We start from the raw sequence: 18,608 nt of genomic DNA on the forward strand, positions 1-18,608 counted from the left end.
ATTTTCAGGCAAATACAATACAGGGTAGGTATGGGTCATAAAAGAACAGAAATGGTACCTGGAAGACTAGAAGAGACTCAAGGGCCCAGGTACAACTCTCCTTGAGGGAAGGGATTAAATTTTGTTCTTCCAATTGGTCAGCTAGGAACTTTTGCATAGTAGGCACATTAAAAAGCTGACTTAAAAGTCTCTCTTGATTTCAGACACCTTGCTAAAATGTCCCATTGCATCCTGAGTCCCAGGATCCAATGGGCATTCAATAAAATATGGGCAGTGATGGCAATCAACTGTTGGGAGTTGAGTCATCTCTTCACAAACTGTGCCTCCAGAACCTCAGAATGGGACCTATTTGGAAACAAGGTCTTTGCAGATGTAATTAATTAAACTGATTTAGGGTAGACCCTAAATCCATGATTAGTATCCTTATAAGGAGAGGAAGGGTGGTCAGAGACGCACAGAAAAGGCCATGTGAAAATAGGCAGAGACTAGTATGATGCTATCATGAGCCCAGCAGCACCAAGGTCACCAGCAGCTACCAGAAATTGGAAGTGAGAAGGAAGGATCCTCCCCCAGAGCCCTCAGAACAAAGGTGATCCTGCCAAATACCTTGATTTTAGACCTATAGCTTCCAGGAGATGAAAGAAGAAATTTTTGTTTTAGATCCCTTATAAACAGGAAAAATCTCCCTTGTACAACCACCTTCCCTGCTCTCTCCAACAGTCCCTATGCACCTGCAACTTGGCTTGAAATATTTCAGGAGCATGTTGTGCCTTGCTGTGTATGTTCACCTTTTCATATACTGCTTCTCTTTTTTCCCCTCATTCACTTTACAATAAAATACTAAATTTCAAGGTTAAGTTCAAGTTTCATCTTTTAATAGTTTTTCCAGACATAAATAATAATTTCCCCTGTGTATTCATGATCTTCTGTTTGTAAGTGAAATTTATAGAATAATGTTTATAGAATAATGTTTCTTACTTTAATGGCTATCACTCATTAAAGCATAGACCATCTTTCATTTTTGCAGATTTCCTCTTATTTATGAATTCAAAGAAGATGAGGGCATGGACTATACCTAAATCTCCTAGTGACATCACAAAAACATTAAAGGAAATATGTATTTTCATGTGCCTCTGTGAATAGAAGTGGAAGTGTCTCTTGGTCTTTCCAGGTATGACCACCTTAAACCACACTGGCATTAGCCACACAGTCTTCCACTTGTTGGGCATCCCTGGCCTAGAGGAGCAGCACATGTGGATTTCCATTCCCTTCTTCATTTCCTATGTCATTGCCCTGCTTGGGAACAGCCTGCTCATCTTCATTATCCTCACAAAGCGTAGTCTCCATGAACCCATGTACCTCTTTCTTTGCATGCTGGCTGGAACAGACATTGTCCTCTCCACCATCACAGTACCTCAGGCCTTGGCCATCTTCTGGTTCCATGCTGGAGAGATTTCCCTGGATTGCTGCATCACCCAGGTCTTCTTTGTCCATTCCACCTTTGTCTGTGAGTCAGGGATCTTGCTGGTGATGGCATTTGATCGCTATATTGCCATTTGCTACCCACTGAGATATACCACTATTCTTACAAATTCTAGGATTAGAAAAATTGGAGTGGCTCTCTTTCTGAGAAGTTATGGTACCATATTCCCTATAATATTTCTTCTGAGAAGATTGTCTTTCTGTAAACATAATATTATTCCACACACCTGTTGTGAACACATTGGCTTGGCCAAATATGCTTGTAATGACATTCGAGTAAACCTTTGGTATGGTTTTTTCATCCTAATGGCAACAGTGGTCTTAGATGTTGTGCTAATTTTTGTTTCCTATGTGCTGATTCTTTGTGCCATCTTCCGAATGCCTTCTCAAAATGCTCGCCACAAAGCCCTCAACACATGTGGCTCCCACATCTGTGTCATCATCCTGTTTTATGGGCCTGGAATCTTCACAACCCTTACTCAGCAGTTTGGACGCCACATTCCACCTCATATCCATATCTTGCTGGCTAATGTCTGTATTCTGGCTCCACCTATGCTGAACCCCATCATTTATGGGATAAAGACCAAACAAATCCAGGAGCAGATTGTTCATATGTTTATAAGGCAGAAGTAAATTTGGTTTTAAAACTGAGTTTTCAGAGTCTATAGCCATTTGTTAAGTTTGTCTTTGGAAATGGAAATCCACTGGAATGGATTAACTGGGTATAACTGTAGACAGATAGGGTGTGGCTGGAGGAGTTGGGTCATTTTTGCATTGGGAAAAGTCTAATGTGGTTCCTGAAGGGTATAATGGGAGAATGTTAAGGAAGGGTAACTTCTCCAATATCAATGTCTCTCCATAAGGGCATTCAAGGTGTTTAGTCACCTAATTCATACGGCACAGCCTTCTCCTAATGAAGTGTTCTAGAGTCATCTAGATTGAGACCCCCTCGTATGCATGGCATCTACAGCCTTTGTATTAATTCTCTCTGCTTTTGTGTAGCACTGAATGTCTCTGAGTGGGACCTGAGAGCCCACACTTAGCCATTCCTTCTCGGGCCTGATTGTTAGTTTGGGTCTTTGTCTCTTCTTTCTATTGTGTGTCATTAATTTGTGTGAGGAGCAAGATGTGCTATCTTTAGACTGAGCTTCATTTAGCAGCAGTCTCTAGCCTGTGAACCTGTAGTGTCCCTATAGATTCCCAGCTTCTCACAGAAAAGGGGGAAGCAACAATAGCAACAACAGATACAAATAATACACACTATTGAAGTAAATGCCCAGTGCCTACCATGACGTCTGTAATGGTCATTATCACAAAAACAGGAATGGTGGGGTCAGTAGTTTCCAATAGCAAAAACAATAAATAATCATGAACTAGATCCAACATAAAAATAAACACGTGTCAACTATGTCATCTACAGCAATAAAAATTGCAACAAAATGAGTGGTGGGTCAGAACTATTTAGAACCAAATAGCTCTAAAAGATGCTAAAAAAAATATCATTCCTTAATAGAAAAGAAAATGTGATAGAAATGAAGAGGGGAGTTTAGAATGTTTAAAATGTGACAAAACAGAGGAAATGCAGAAGAGATGTTGTACCAGTGATGGTTATGAAGAAAGAGAAAAATAGGAAAAACAAAGTAAAGGAGAGAGAAAGAGAAAAACCAGAGAATTTGGCTGCTATTAGAAGAAGGAAGGAAAGAAAGAGAAAAAATAGAAACAAATAAAAATAAAACAAGAAAAATAATGAAACCCCAAACCTAACCCTAAAATGACAAGGCAAAGAAGAATAACTACATTAAAAAATTACTAAAAATGAGAATTCCTCAGCATACCACTATTTATTTCAGCATATTATAAAAATCAAGTTATGGAAACAGCCTAAATATTCATCAATAAATGTAATGGAAAAAGAAAATGTGGCATGTATACACAATGAAATTTTATTCAGTCATAAAGAAAATAAAGTGATGTCATTTGCTGGCAAATAGATGGAACTGGAGAACATTTTTTTTTTAAAGAGAGAGAGAGAGAGAGAGAAAGAGAGAATTTTAATATTTATTTTTTAGTTATCGGCAGGCACAACATCTTTGTTTGTATGTGGTGCTGAGGATCGAACCGGGGCCACACGCACGCCAGGCGAGCGCGCTACCGCTTGAGCCACATCCCCAGCCCGAGAACATTTTTTTTGAAGTGAAATAAGCCAAACTCAGAAAATCAGAGGTTGAATGTCTTCTTTCATATGTAGATGTGAGAGAGAAAAAAGGACTAAAAATGGATCTCATGAAAATAGAAGGGAGAGCAGGAGAGAAAGGAGATGGAGGGGAAGGAGAGAGGAGGTACTGGAGAGTAACTTTTACCAAATTATGCTATGTGCACAGATGAATATATCACAATGAATCCCACTTTTATGTCTAATTTTAATGTACCATTAAAAAATAGAAGGGAAACCTCACTGTCAGGTACATTCACAAGAAATTTAAAAAAAAAAAAAAGAATCATGTAGGGTGCTGTCCCCACAAGTCTTTACAGATCTATGATATTTATAAGCTGGTAGCTCTTTTTGTAATAAACATTGATACAAAACAAGACTATGTTAGACTCTTCAGACAACCAGAAGGGAAAATTATGGTCCAATGTCCTTCATGAACATAGATGCAAATGATATAAAAAATATAAGCAGATCAAACTCAATTATAAATAAAAATAGTTACAACATCATTATTAGTTAGATGTTATTCTAAGATTGATTAACATACTAAAAGTTATTTAGTATGTTAACATACTAAATTTAATCAGTTGATTTAACATACTAAATTTAATCAGCATAATGTACTACATCATCAGATTATATAATTAACTCAATGGATGCAAAAAAATATTTAATAAAATTAGATATCCATTTATAATAAAAAGGGAATAGTGGAGAATGTCCTTAAGAGTATAACTTCCTTAAGAGTATAAACAACAACAACAACAACAACAACAACAACAACAAAAGGTCTGTGAATAATGGCACTTTTATTTTTTCTTTCTCTATTCTTAAACTTTCCTCTTATTTCATTGGCTTACCTTCTAGTACAATGATGAATAAAAACTGTAGGGGGCGATTTTATTTCATTTCAAATCTGGGCGGGGGAGAGCTCAGTATTTCTCCACTAAATGATAATGTTTGTTCTATTTAAGTCAATGATGGACCACACATATGATCTTGCTCCTGTGTGATTAGATGAGTTTGTGCCCATTTTAGTTCATGAAATATACTCTATGATGTTTGCATATGATGAAATTATTTAATGATACATTTTTCAATGTGTATCCCCATCATTAAGGGATACATAACTGTAAAAAATTTGTATGGTCTTCATGGCTATTTATAGCAACATGGGAATGGTTATAGCTATGAAAATACTATTCCCTTTGGCTGATGAGGACTGCAATAAGTCACCTGATGTTCATTGTAAAATAAACCATCATCGAGTTTGATAATTTTATGTTCCACTTTCCTTTTCTTTTCTTCCTTTGTATCTGACTATAGAAATAACACATAAGCATTATGGAAGGAAAGATACCAAGTAATTAAAAAATGGCATACAAAATGAAGTGAAAAATCTCATCTTCCATAAATAACCATTACATAACTTTGTGCTTAAATCCTTCTTAATTCATATCATTCTGGGAGACTATTAACACATTTTTATTTGTTCATATTTGTAAAACAATTAATTTTAGCTTTCTCATAATCATACATATCTACACCTTTAGCTAAAGACTCCAAATTACAAATTTTTAGTAGCACCTGAATAAATTAAATTTCAAATTTTATCTTAATTACAAGGAAATATTTTCTAAGAATAGATACCTATGCAAATAAAATGTAAGGGCTGGAGTGTAGCTCAGTAGTAGAGTGCTTGCCTAGCATATATGATGCCTTGGGTTTCTTCTTCAGTACTTGAAGAAAAATAAGAGAAAGTGCACATGGATTTGTTTTGTTTTCTCCATACATTTAAAAAAATTGGTTCTTTTTAGTTATACATGACAGTAGAATCCATTTTAAAATAATTATAAAAGCATAGAATATAATTTGTCCTAATTTATTCTGTAGAACTTCCCCTTCCTTTTCCTTCCCCCACCCCTGCTCCCTTTCTTCTATTGCTCTTTCTGCCATTTACCCATAGTTATTTTTTTTTGAATTAAATTTTTGTGGATACACATGATAATGAGATTAACTGTGGTATATTCATATATGTATATAGGAATGTTATATCAGATTCATTCCAGTATCTTATAAAGACTAGAAAAAATGAATACATTAACAGTGTTTAGTGGTTTTGATTTGATTTTTCCTATTATTTGAACGTTTCTACAGAGCTTATTATTTATATAAAGAGAGAAAAGAAACTTATCCTTGTCTTTTGAAGTGGTAGAAAGTTTGTAGTCAAATGCCAAATGTCTTCTTTGATATAATGAGGGCAACTAAGAACAGAGCAGGGAGGAAGAGCAGGAGGAAAAGATTAACATTAAACAGAGTCATGAGGTGGAAGGGAAAGGGAGAGAAAAGGGAAATTGCATGGAAATGGAAGGAGACCCTCATTGTTATACAAAATTACATATAAGAGGTTGTGAGGGGAATGGGAAAAAAATAAGGAGAGAAATGAATTATAGTAGATGGGGTAGAGAGAGAAGATGGGAGGGGAGGGGAGGGGGGATAGTAGAGAATAGGAAAGGTAGCAGAATACAACAGTTACTAATATGGCATTATGTAAAAATGTGGATGTGTAACCGATGTGATTCTGCAATCTTTGTAATGTTTTGAATAACCAATAAAAAAAAAGTTTGTAGTCAAACTTGACATGCTCTGGCAGAGAAAATGTCAAGATGTGGCACTCTACTTTACCTTGGTGGCAATCAGTTCAAATTTCAGGAGCAGACTCAAAAGGCTTGGTATCTTGGATTTTTGAAATTTGAACAACATTGAATTCTTAACTGTTTAATTTTCTTAATTAATTTTTAAAACCCTACTGTTTTTACTATTGGGAGTAGTTCATAAAAGAAAAAGTATCTTGAGGTCCTGAAAGTAGAAAGTACATAATCTTTTTTTAATACATTTATTTTATTTTTATGAGGTGCTGAGGATTGAACCCAGTGCCTTCCATATTCGAGGCTTGTACACTACCACTGAGCTACAACCTCAGCCTGAAAGTACATAATCTTAAAGGACAATTCTTTAAATACATTTAAGTTTATGAATAACACTTTGGTCTTTCTAATTTTCATTTTGTTATGGACTGTTGGAAACATTATTTGGAAGATTCTGATTCAAATAAAGAAAAAAACAACACTAAAATGTAAAATTATACAGGGATAGCAAATGGCATATACATTCTTAATCAGTAGGAAAGCACCTAGATTCCCAATAAAATTATTTTTGAAGTAGAGAGTAATGGAACTTCTAGAGCCATGAGTCAAGTTTGGCTTCTCTCTACAGCAGTGTTTCTTCAAGTGGAGGTGTTTATTAAATAATCAGCATTCAAAGCCCCAACCCAGACTAATGTTATTGAGTCTCTGGGAATGAGTGCACATGGATTTCAACTAATGGAGTATAAATTTAAGTAGGTCTAACTCTTCTTAAAAGAGGCACGGGGATTTCTCAGGAAAGATTATTTTGTTGTGAGTAAGAACCTCTAGGATGGAAAGCCACCCATTTGTACATATAAAATTTGAGGATGGAGATAAAATAACCAGGGAGGTACTAGAGAACAAGTGTCAGGAGAAAAATGTGGTAGGAAACAGACATAATGACTTGGCCCGTATGGACTGTGGGTAAATTGGTAGAGTCTGAACCCCAGGGAACTGATGCCCTGGAATAAAAGTGACCTCCCGAGAACTCTTGAAGATAATTACTCTGCAGAATCTGATCTTCAACTAAGCTTCCCACACTCACTGATTCCATTTCTGCTTTAAAAGACTTGGTCCGAGTCTGATGACTGATTTGGTCATCTATAAGGTGAGATTCTAGGAACAGGGGCAAGCAGGGCTAGAAATTGGTACTCCTCCCAGGCCCAGGGCAAGGAAACACATTTAGAATCCTGGGAGCACTAGGATTTTTGCTGGAGTCCTATGAACAGATGGTAGAAGAGAACAATGACCAAAATTTGGGTTAATGGTTCATAATAGAAGGTATTTATCAGAGGATTTAAAAAATCTTATGCCAACTTCAATGCCAATTTTCCTAGACACTCCTCTAAAAAGAGAGGAGTCAGTTCAGTTAAACCACCCTATGTTCTCCAAGGGGAAAATCCAGTGGCCAAGGCAAGAAGTGACTGTTTCCAAAAATTAAAATGAGGGAGAGAGAAAAGAGAACTTACAGTTATGGCTCACATCTTTGTTTTAGGAGAAGAGATAAGCACTTCACTAAGAAATATTATTTTTGTGAATATAATGCATAATCATATTTAAAAAAATTCTAGACATTTTATAAGGCTTACCCTACCCCATTCCACCTCCAATTTTTGCTCCTTAGAAATAACCATTTTAACACTTATGGGTTTTTCTTTAGTAATTACTTCCATGGGGGAAATAGTATGTTTTTACTGTTATTTTTTGATTTATATATGTTTGTAATCATTTTTGTATGTCATTCACCAACTTTCTTATATGGAACTCAAAAATGTAGCTTTCTTACCCATACCACAGCTTTCTCATCACACATACACATTTAGACACACAATAACTTTAATTTCCTGATTTATTAGTAAAGTTACATCAAAACTTTTATAGATGGGTATTTATGTTTATATTAATTGATTCTTTATTTACTTAGTCAATTCTCATTCATTTGCTTTCAAAATGGTGCTGCCATTTCTTCTGCTCTCTATATTCATGAATGTGTTGTTCTTTTACTGACACTTTAATGGGGTATTATGAGGAGATGGTGTTAGTGGAGGCATTCAACTTGATATCTTTAACTAGAAAACTCCAAAATTACTTACCATCTGTGTTTTTGTCTTTCTTAGGTTAAAATCCAGATAGAGTCCACATCAGCCTGCCTCAGGAATGGCTGGCTTCAACCATACTGGTGTCAACCATGCAGTCTTCTATCTGCTGGGCATTCCAGGCAGAGAAGACCTACATATGTGGTTTTCTATTCCCCTGTGCATCTCCTATGTCTTTGCTCTCCTTGGAAATGGTCTGCTCATCTTCATTATTCTGACAAAGAGCAACCTCCATGAACCTATGTATCTTTTCCTCTGTATGCTGGCTGGAATTGACATTGCCTTTGCTACCACCACAGAACCTAAAGCATTGGCCATTTTCTGGTATAATAATAGGGAAATTTCTCTTAATGGATGCATTGTCCAGCTGTACTTCCAGCATACTTTCTTCATTTCTGAGTCAGGCATCTTGTTGATGATGGCATTTGACCGCTACATTGCAATATGTTACCCTTTGAGATACACTATGATACTCACTCACTCCCTAATTGGAAAAATTGGTTTGGCTGTTTTCTTGAGAGCACATTGTGCAATCTTCCCCATAGTATTTCTTCTAAAAAGGCTAACTTTTTGCAGAAATAACATCCTACCACATACATTCTGTGAACACATTGGCTTGGCCAAATATGCTTGTAATGACATTCGAGTAAACATCTGGTATGGCTTTTTTGTTTTAATGTCAACAGTGATCCTAGATATGATCCTTATTCTTGTATCCTATGTGCTGTGCTGTCTTCCATATCCCTTCCCAAGATGCTCGCCACAAAGCTCTCAACACATGTGGCTCCCATGTCTGTGTCATTGTCCTTTTTTACGGACCTGGGATCTTCTCAGTTCTCACTCAGCGCTTTGGACACCACATTCCACTACATATCCATATTCTGCTAGCCAACGTCAGCATGCTTGCTCCACCTATGCTGAATCCCATCATTTATGGAGTCAAGACAAAACAGATACGAGATCAAGTGGTTTATGTGTTGTTTCCAAATCAGAAATGACTTTGAGGATGGGAGAGATTAATTTTTCAGAATAGCTTTTCATGAGATATATTTTGGTAGGAGTAAATAAAAGACTAAGAAATGGCTCACTAGGAAAAATAATTCATTGGGTTCTGGGTCTCTGAAGTAACTGACAGAGACTCTGAGACTTGTCTTTGTCATCAGTATGGAAGTGGTGCCTGTGAGTTTATGGATATCGATGACTCATTGTTTGGGGATGGAGGGCTGCTTTCTAGTAGTCATGCCTAACCCTGAAATGTACAGCTCAAATTTGGGAATGGATTATGTAATATTATGTATATTATGTAATATTAAAAGACTTGTTAAGATAAATAATAAGTTTTTCATCTAGAGCTATGTCAAGTGCTGAGACATCTCAGTACATTCCTGGCAATCACCTAAAATCTTTATTTTTTTCATATGCATTCTCTTTTTATTTTCCCCTGCACTAGTAGGATTTATTTGAACCATGTAAGCCTGTTACATGCCTTATGTATTTTTTTTTTTTTTTTTGGTACCTGGGATTGAACCCAGGGGCGCTTAACTACTGGGCCACATCCCCAGCCCTTTTTTTGTATTTTATTTGGAGACAAGGTCTCTCTGAGTTGCTAAGTGCCTCTGCTGAGGCTGGCTTTGAACTTGCAATCCTCTATTCTCTGTCTCTCGAGTTGTTGGGATTACAGGTGTGTGCCACCATTTCCAGCTGTAATTTTAATCTTTATATTAGACTCATTGTTTCTATTACAGTATTCTCATTTTATAGACATATAATCTGAGGCTCATAATAACATCATAACTTCCCAAAGATGTTACTACATTTCTTGAAGTTATTTTCTTGAGTTTTTTAAATTTTAATTTTTCTTTCTTTTTTTTTTTTACTTGGTTGTTGGTTTTTGTTTTACCTAAAGAAATAAATGTTTTCAAATCCATTTTCCTCTGTGTTTTATTGTTTTAATCTTAGAATATATTCTTCAATCTAAAATTTGATTCTAACAGATTTTCTTATAGCTTTTTATGGCATACTTTTTATATTTAATCTTTCAAGATAATATGTTGATAAACATAAGCAATGTAAGGAAAACATAAAAGTCATTACAGCTCAAGCTACCATGATTCTCCTTGGTTACTGGTTCTTGTGTTCAAGCTGTAAAGATTTAGACATGTCACTCAGAGTGGACATGTCACTCATGAGTTTGTTAGAAGAAACAGCAAAAAAGGGGAAAGGAGGAAACCTTCAAAGGAGAGAATGGGTCCTCTCAGGAGAGGGACAGCACTCTCCTCCTGCCCTCCTGCATTTTTGAGGGACCTAGGGAAGTTTACAGGAAATCCCACCTGGGGTCACTGCTTGACTTCTGACTGACAGCAGGATTGCAACAGAAATCCCCACTGCACATGGTCTTACTCCATGGAGGGGAGGTTTTATTGACATGCCAAAGATCCAAGATAACTCTGGATCACCTTGGTCCATACTGACTGGTTCTAGTTGGAATTTGCTTTTATAGATATTATGATTAGGGGGCTTGCTTCTCATTATCATATCTCCCTGAGTTTTGGAATCTGGTCTGTGTAAGGGAGCTCCCCACCCCCACCACCAATATCAGCATTATCTATTCTTGTGGGCAGTAAAGAACCTATCTGTGCCTGCCTTTCTCCTTAAGATAACATATTGTTTGCTGAGGAATGTAAAATGTAACATATCCTATTGACTTAAGTCAGACAGTGCTGCAGGCAAATTGCATTTTAAAATAAAGTATTTGGCTGCGGGGTCAGCATAGTAGACTCGATTTGTAGATTTGTCCCCTTAACTCCATGTTCCATTGCTCATGTCTGTCTGTTACCTGTCAGAATGACCAATAATTAGACAACTGAGACATAATTTTGAAATTGATTATACTGCCCAATTTTTTAGAACTTTCATATGATTGCATCTTTTTGCATAGATGATATAAACTTTTTTCTAACATATGTCATGCAATTAAAAATGTCATGCAATTAAAAACATTTCCTCTTGTAGTATGAATTCAGAAATAAGCATAACAAGCTTATTAATTATACTCTTCAAATTTTCCATATAAATACTAATCATTCAGCAATGATAGGAAGAAGGGTTAAAATTTGTCATAGTAATTAGTATTTGTCAGTTTGTTGTAATTCTTGTAATTTTTTGCTCTGGAGAAGCTAAACACCGCACTTTTGACATGTTTTATACTGTTTAGATGAATAGGAATGTGACTGTGTATGTTTCTATTGGTTAGTGCTTTAAAGCTGATTTTTTTAAACCAAATCTGATAATCTCTGAATTTTTTCCCTGTTTTATTGGTGCATTATAGTTGTGCATATTGAGGGGATTTGTTGTTACATGTTTGTACATACCTACAATGTAACAATATAATTTGGTCATTATCACTCCCCAGCACATAATCTCTGAATTTCTTTCACTTAGCAGTATGCATTTAAGGTTTCTCCATGCCTTTTCATGATTGAGTATTCACTTCTTATTATTGTTGAATAATATTCCATTGTATTCAGGTACTAGAGTTTCATCTATTAATCTGTTGAAACACATCTTCAATCATGAATAAAGCTTATCTAAATATCTGTGTGCAGTTTTCTGTGCCGACATAAGTTTTCAATTCATTTTGGTAAATACAGTACTGATGAACATAATTGCCTGATCCTATAGTAAGATTATATTTAATTTTGTGAGGAACTGCAAATTGTGTTCCTACATAACTGTTTTATTCAACATTCCCACCAGCAACCGATTTCTGTTGCTTCACATTCTCATCAGCATTCGTGGCTGTCAGTGTTTTGGATTTCAATTGTTCTAATGGGTATATAATGGTATCTCATTTGCTATTCTTTAATTGCTGTACTGTTGAGCATCACTCAGGTGTTTATTTGCCATTTCAATATTCTCTCACCAGAACAATTATAGGTAAATTTGGTAGACACTGCAATTTTTTGCTCTTTTTTTTCCTTCTTATTTCCCCAATAAGGAAGAAGGAGGAATGAGTGAGAGCAGATGAGAGTATGTTTTTAAATTTAGTGACATGAATCTGTGTGGGTTTCTAACCAGTCAATTCTGATTTAATAGAATCATTTTTTGCTAAAAGTAAACAAGTAGGTGCTGGAATCAGAGTTGGAAGTTTGAAGAGGAGGAATATTTGAATTTTTAACGAGGTGGGAGAGTGAGCTGATGTTCCGCGCTCTGTTGATAGTCTAGGTTGGCAATCATTTTGATCTCCATGTGGCTACACAAATGTGGAGGTTGATTTGGTTCAGGATAACATTGGGTTGACCAGAGACAATAGAAGATTTAGAGAATGTTAACACACTTAAAAAGAAAATAATTATAATTAAGAGTGTGGAGTCTAAACTTGAGAACGTAAAACACAGAGTAAATTGGTGGTTTAGATTTGTAGATTAATAATCTTAGTGAGGTTAAAAAATAGGGATAGTAAGCATGTACTTGGGCAAGTAATTGTGATTAAACAGCAACATATTTGAATTAGTGAATTTGGAAGTAGAGAAAAGATGTGGAGTGAAGGGAAATGCATTTGGAACTAAGGAGGAAATGGAAGCAAGAGCACCCAGTGAAGATGAATGGAAAGAAAATATGATTGACACAGATCCTGAAAATGTGATCTCCTTTTATTGTTTCCCTAATAAAAAAGGAAGAATAGGTGAGAACAGATACGAGTATGTTTAAAAGTTTATTGTCACAAATCTGTGTGAGTTTCTAACCAATCAGTTCTGATTAATATACACACACAGACACACACAAGAAAGTATTATTCAGTCTGTTATTTTATTTGCAAAAACATGGATGAGGGCTGGGGATGTGGCTCAAGCGGTAGAGCGCTCGCCTGGCATGCGTGCTGCCCGGGTTCGATCCTCAGTACCACATACAAACAAAGATGTTGTGTCCGCCAAAACTGAAAAATAAATATTAAAATTCTCTCTCTCTCTCTCTCTCTCTTAAAAAAAATGGATGAACCTGGAGGACATCACACTAAGTAAAAGAAGCCAGATGAAGGAAGAAAAATAACTCTATGACACATATTTATAAATGGGATCTAAAATAGTCAATTTCATAAAAGCAGAGAGTAGAATGGTGGTTGCCAGAGGTAGAGTGAGGGGGAGAAGGGGCAGATGTTGTCTATTGGTTATAAAGTTCCAGTTAAGCAAGATGAATAAATTCTGGAGATCTAATCTACAGCAAAATGACTGTAGTTAAAGTACTATTGCATACTGGAAATTTGCTAAGGAAGTAAAGGTAATTATGTTAAGATGCTGGATATTTTAATTAGCTTATGGGAATTATTTTATAACACACACACACATCAAAACATCCAGTTGTACACTTCAAATATATACATTTTTTGTCAATTATAACTCAGTAAATCTGGGGAAAAAAGTACAAAGTGAAAAATAAGTTTTCTACATGGACACTGACATGTTTATGTATCAGAGCCAAAGTCTTGCATAAGTCTGAGGGAATTTAGAAGGACTGCAGTCAGTATTGAGGAGTAGAAGAAGATAGATAATATGAGTCTCAAAAGAGCAATTCCTTCTACAGAAAAGTGAGAAAGCATTAGTTTGGAACAAAGCCTAGGAAATATTCTGCAATGATTTAATATATTTAAAATATATCAAGAACTTTCATGGGTTGTGAATTGCATCACAAAATTAATGGACAAAAATATTCAACTAGAGGATTTTGCTTTTCATTTTTCTTGATTTTCTTTTTCTTACCAGCTCATAAATTCCACAAAGGTACTAGCCTTCTTCACTTGAAAAGTGCCTGGCACAGAATGTGTTTTTAATAGAAAACATTTGATTGCTTGCAAGAAAGATCTATAAATAATTATCAAAATATGAAAAATTTCCATTGGCAACAAAATATGCCACATGGAAACATTGCTATAATAATTCAGAGTTCATATAAAAGTTTGTATGTAAACATATTCATAACATTTAAAACATATTTTTAGATGTAGTTGGACACAATACATTTTATTTATTTATTTTTATGTAGTGCTAAGGATCGAACCCAGGACCTTGCATATGCTAGGTGGGCACTGCTAAGCCACAACCCCAGCCCCCATAATATTTTTAATAGAGAAAAATGGAAGCTATAAAAATGTGCAACACTAGGGGAGTAGTTTAAACACATTGGTGGTATGTCTCCAATGCAGAATGTGTAGTCATACATTTTTTCAAGAAATATTTGTAAATTACTAACTCCATGTGTCATACACATTGTGTTAAACTGGAGTTGTATTAAAGGAGCTGTATTAAAGGTAGCAGAATTGTACACAGAATTCCTCCTAAATAAGGAGATTTTAACTGCTCTTGCCACAAAAATGAAAAAAGGATAACTGTGTGAGATAATGGATGTGTTAATTTGCTTCACTATGGTAACCATTTCACTACCTGTCTGTATCCCATAACATCAGATTGTAGACACAATCAAATATATTTAAAAAATAAATATGATTTCCTGAAAGGTGAAAACATTAAAGGAGCAATGTGGTTACAGAACATTTGTTAAAATGAGAACTTAGAGCATGCCAGATGTACAGAATAATCTCAATTTTGTAAATTCCCCAAAACAGGGAAGAAAGAAGCTTGGTGGGATTATCAATGAAAATATCTCATTACTATTCACTGGATGAAATATTAATTCCATAGATAAAACAATATGTATATACACACATATGTACATATTTTAAATGGACTTGACTTTGTTCAACATTTTATTAAGGTACTGTCAATGGAGTTAGCACTTAGTCTATGTTGGTTGAATGTGTGGCAAATGAACAAATAAGTGTTTAAAAAACCTATAGGATCCCAGCTCTCTCCCAAGAAATTTCTCCCAAACTCTTGGATGCCCTTCAAGCATTTTTTTTTTTTTTTTAAATTTTGGGCTCCCAGTAACCATGCCTTGAAAGAGTTAATGGATTTTTAGTTATGTCATGGGCAGTAGAGGAGATCCTAGGGGAGAAGAAAATCACACGGATAGGTCCATGGTCCCTAGGATGCTCAGAGAAAAAATAATTTCTCCTGCAGTTCCTTCGCCAGCTTGGTTTGTTACACATAGCTTTTGGCTGTGGGGACTCCCTGGGATGAAGTCAGGGGCACAGCTCCAGGTGGTGGTTATGGAAGGCTGTGATGAACACTTTGGAGTGAGGAGAGATGCATGTTGACCAAGATAGCTTTGTGCCTCTGTGGGTCCTTCTGTCCCTGGGCATGGACTGTGGGTTCAGACTGTGTATGGGGATAAAGAAGGTAAGGTAGGGGAAATATGATGAGAGACATGGGAAACAATGATGGAATGCCTTCCTTTTTGGTCACTGTATAGAGGGTATATTTAGAATTCTCAGTCCTTCAAGAACAGAGTTGCAGAAGATAGACCAAAATGTTCCTATGGAAGCTTGGTGCTTCTACTGCTTCTAGACCTCTGCTTCTAGACTTCTTTAACTGCTTTCTTCTGTGACCCTGGGAAATTGCCTTACCTTCCAACACCCTTATAAATAATAATTACATGGTTATTCTAAAGGCCCAGAGTAATATTTAAGGCTTCAAATATGGTTTATTCAATCACTTCCTACAAAAGGAGCCATAGGTGATATGCAGATAAATGAAAGTTTCATGGTAAAGGTCTATTCATGTGAACTGTGAAAATGTGTGTCAGTGGATAAATCCTCGTCGCAATTTGTGAGTATTTGTGTGACGATAACCATACCATGTGTGATATGTGCAGCTGGTAGAGCTGGAATTGAACCCAGGTCTGATTCTAAAGCTCACCTCATTTTTCCTAGGCTACAGTGTCTTAGATTTTCAGAAGTTATAGCATAAAAAGTAGAACTGGAAGGGGTTGAGGTATAAACCAAAAACCAAAAACCAAAAACCAAAGAACAAAAACCAAAACAAAACAACAACAACAACAAATGTATTTTAGGGTAATCAGAATAACAAAAGGAAGATTTTAAAAACAAATGGAAGATTTGGCCCGGAGAGTCTTGGATTCAGATATCAGCCTGGCTATCAATAAGTTGTTTGGAGAAATTATATATGTTAGTTTCTTCACTTGTAAGCTAGTAATAATTTCAGTTTCATAATTTGACATGAGGATTAGAAATAAGAAATATGTCTAATACTTAGGTATGTAATGGTTGCTATTATAAAATTTAGAAGTTATAACAGAAATTGGAGATTACAAATAAGATGAAAAGTGATTTAGATTTGGTAATTGTGGTGTAATAAATGATTTTAGAGAGGGAAGTTTTAGTAGTATATTGGGGGTTTTAAGTATAATGGCAATGTGTGAATATTAAGAGGGAGGGAAGAAGATGGATGAAGAAAGCAGATTCCTCCTTTTGTAAAACTGAGGTGAAGGGGAACTGGACAGTTAAATATATTTACAGGCCAGGATCAGGAGTCACCAGAGAGGGAGAAGTTGAAATTACTAGAGAGTGATGGATTAATGGGGAGAGGTAAGTAAAGAGAAGACAGGGCTGGGGTTCAGTATACAGATGGGTTTAGCCTTAAACAGGAGGAAGAGGGGAAAGATAATTTTCAAAAATTTGTTCTAATTAGTTATACATGACAGTAGAATGCATTTGGACACAAACATAAACAGAGTATAACTTCCCATTTGTCTGGTTGAACATGATGTAGAATTACACAGGTCGTGTAGTCTCTGTTGTATGCCAACTTTAAGTCCTTTTGGTATAAACCTAGGAGTAGAATAACTGGGTCAAATTGTGGTTCCATTCCAAGTTTTCTGAGGAATCTCCATACTGCTTTCCATAATGGTTGCACCAATTTGCAGTCCCACCAGCAATGTATGAGTGTGCCTTTCCCCCCACATCCTTGCCAACTTTTATTGTTGCTTGTATTCTTGATGATTGCCATTCTGACTGGAGTGAGATGGAATCTGTGTGGTGCTAGGAATTGAACCAAGGGTCTTGGGCATGTGAGGCAAGCACTCTAGCAACTGAGCTATATCCCCAGCCCTTCAGTGTAGTTTTGATTTGCATTTATCTAGTTACTAGAGATATTGAACATTTGGAAAAGATGATGTGACTATAGATAGATTTGTAGTGGCAGAACAAGCAGCACGAGGAAATTAACAACAAATGACTTTATTTTTCTTCTTGAAAACCAGGAGTCAGGGAGTTACAACCACCTGATGAGTAGGAGCAGGGAGAAGTAGGGCAGAGAGGAATTGATTCAAGTTTACTCTGGGGATCCAAATTCCAGGCCCATTATTTGTCAAGTCTGGTGACCTTGGGTGGGGGTACTTCTTAAGTTCTCTCAGTCCTGCTTGTTCTCCTATCAGTAAAATAGGAAAATGACTACAGTTATCTCAGGCTGTGGTGACAGAGATAATGCACCTAAAGCATAGTATCTCTACTTAATGAAGTCCTCCCTTCCCCATCCATTTCACACCATACTGCAAGAGAGCTACCAGAAACCAAACTTCCTCACGCCATTCCCTCATTCTTGTCAATCAAGTTATACTCAGAAACTGTAAAAACAAAAGAACTTTGTTTGGAGTCTTAGAAATTGCAATTTGGGAAGTACAGATTCAGATAGCTCTCAATCAGTGTTCAAAGGCGGCAGGGAAAGTGGGAGTTCTAGGGGCAAGCAGTGCTGATTATAAAGATGCAAAACTCATTCTGCTTTCATTTATTAAAAAAAAAAATCAATAAAAAAGATGCAAAACTTCCTTTGTAGGAAACATCTATGGAAATGTGGAGAAAGAACAGGGACTAGTGACCAATGGAAAATAAGAAGATGTACAATGGGAGTTCCAGAAAACAAGAGTCTGAAAATCTTTTTGTGTGCATGACAATGTAATAACCTAGTTCTTCTAGTTGCCTGCAGTTAAAAGGTGAAGGTGACCAAAGTCACATTCCAGGTGGCAGCTTCAGATGTATGTAAGTCCTGCTCCCTCAATGGCCTTGATTTCATTTTGAAACACTTTCAATGTTTTCATAATTTTCCTTTTAACACTACAAATCCTTCAGTCTCTCTTATCACTTCATCATAAATTCTAAAGCCATGAGAGAAGTACTCAAAGTCCTCAATGATTTGGTTTCGACTTCACTCTCCAGAGTCA

At 36.1% G+C, this 18,608-nt stretch overlaps 1 protein-coding gene and 1 pseudogene across 1 annotated transcript; both read left to right on the plus strand.

Annotated features, from left to right (window-relative positions):
• The first annotated feature begins 1,173 nt into the window (after positions 1-1,173).
• LOC143391326 (olfactory receptor 52B4-like) lies at positions 1,174-2,115 on the plus strand. Its single transcript, XM_076844019.1, has one exon. The coding sequence runs from the start codon at positions 1,174-1,176 to the stop codon at positions 2,113-2,115; it is 942 nt and encodes a 313-aa protein (XP_076700134.1).
• Positions 2,116-8,538: 6,423 nt separating this feature from the next.
• On the plus strand, positions 8,539-9,475 carry LOC143391327 (olfactory receptor 52B4-like; annotated as a pseudogene).
• Positions 9,476-18,608: the final 9,133 nt, after the last annotated feature.

This window comes from Callospermophilus lateralis, chromosome 2 (genome assembly GCF_048772815.1).
Source record: "Callospermophilus lateralis isolate mCalLat2 chromosome 2, mCalLat2.hap1, whole genome shotgun sequence".
NCBI lineage: Eukaryota > Metazoa > Chordata > Mammalia > Rodentia > Sciuridae > Callospermophilus > Callospermophilus lateralis.

Bases quoted from the DNA above. Each gene is read 5' to 3' on its own strand.
- LOC143391326 (XM_076844019.1), top strand. From the start codon at position 1,174: ATGACCACCTTAAACCACACTGGCATTAGCCACACAGTCTTCCACTTG.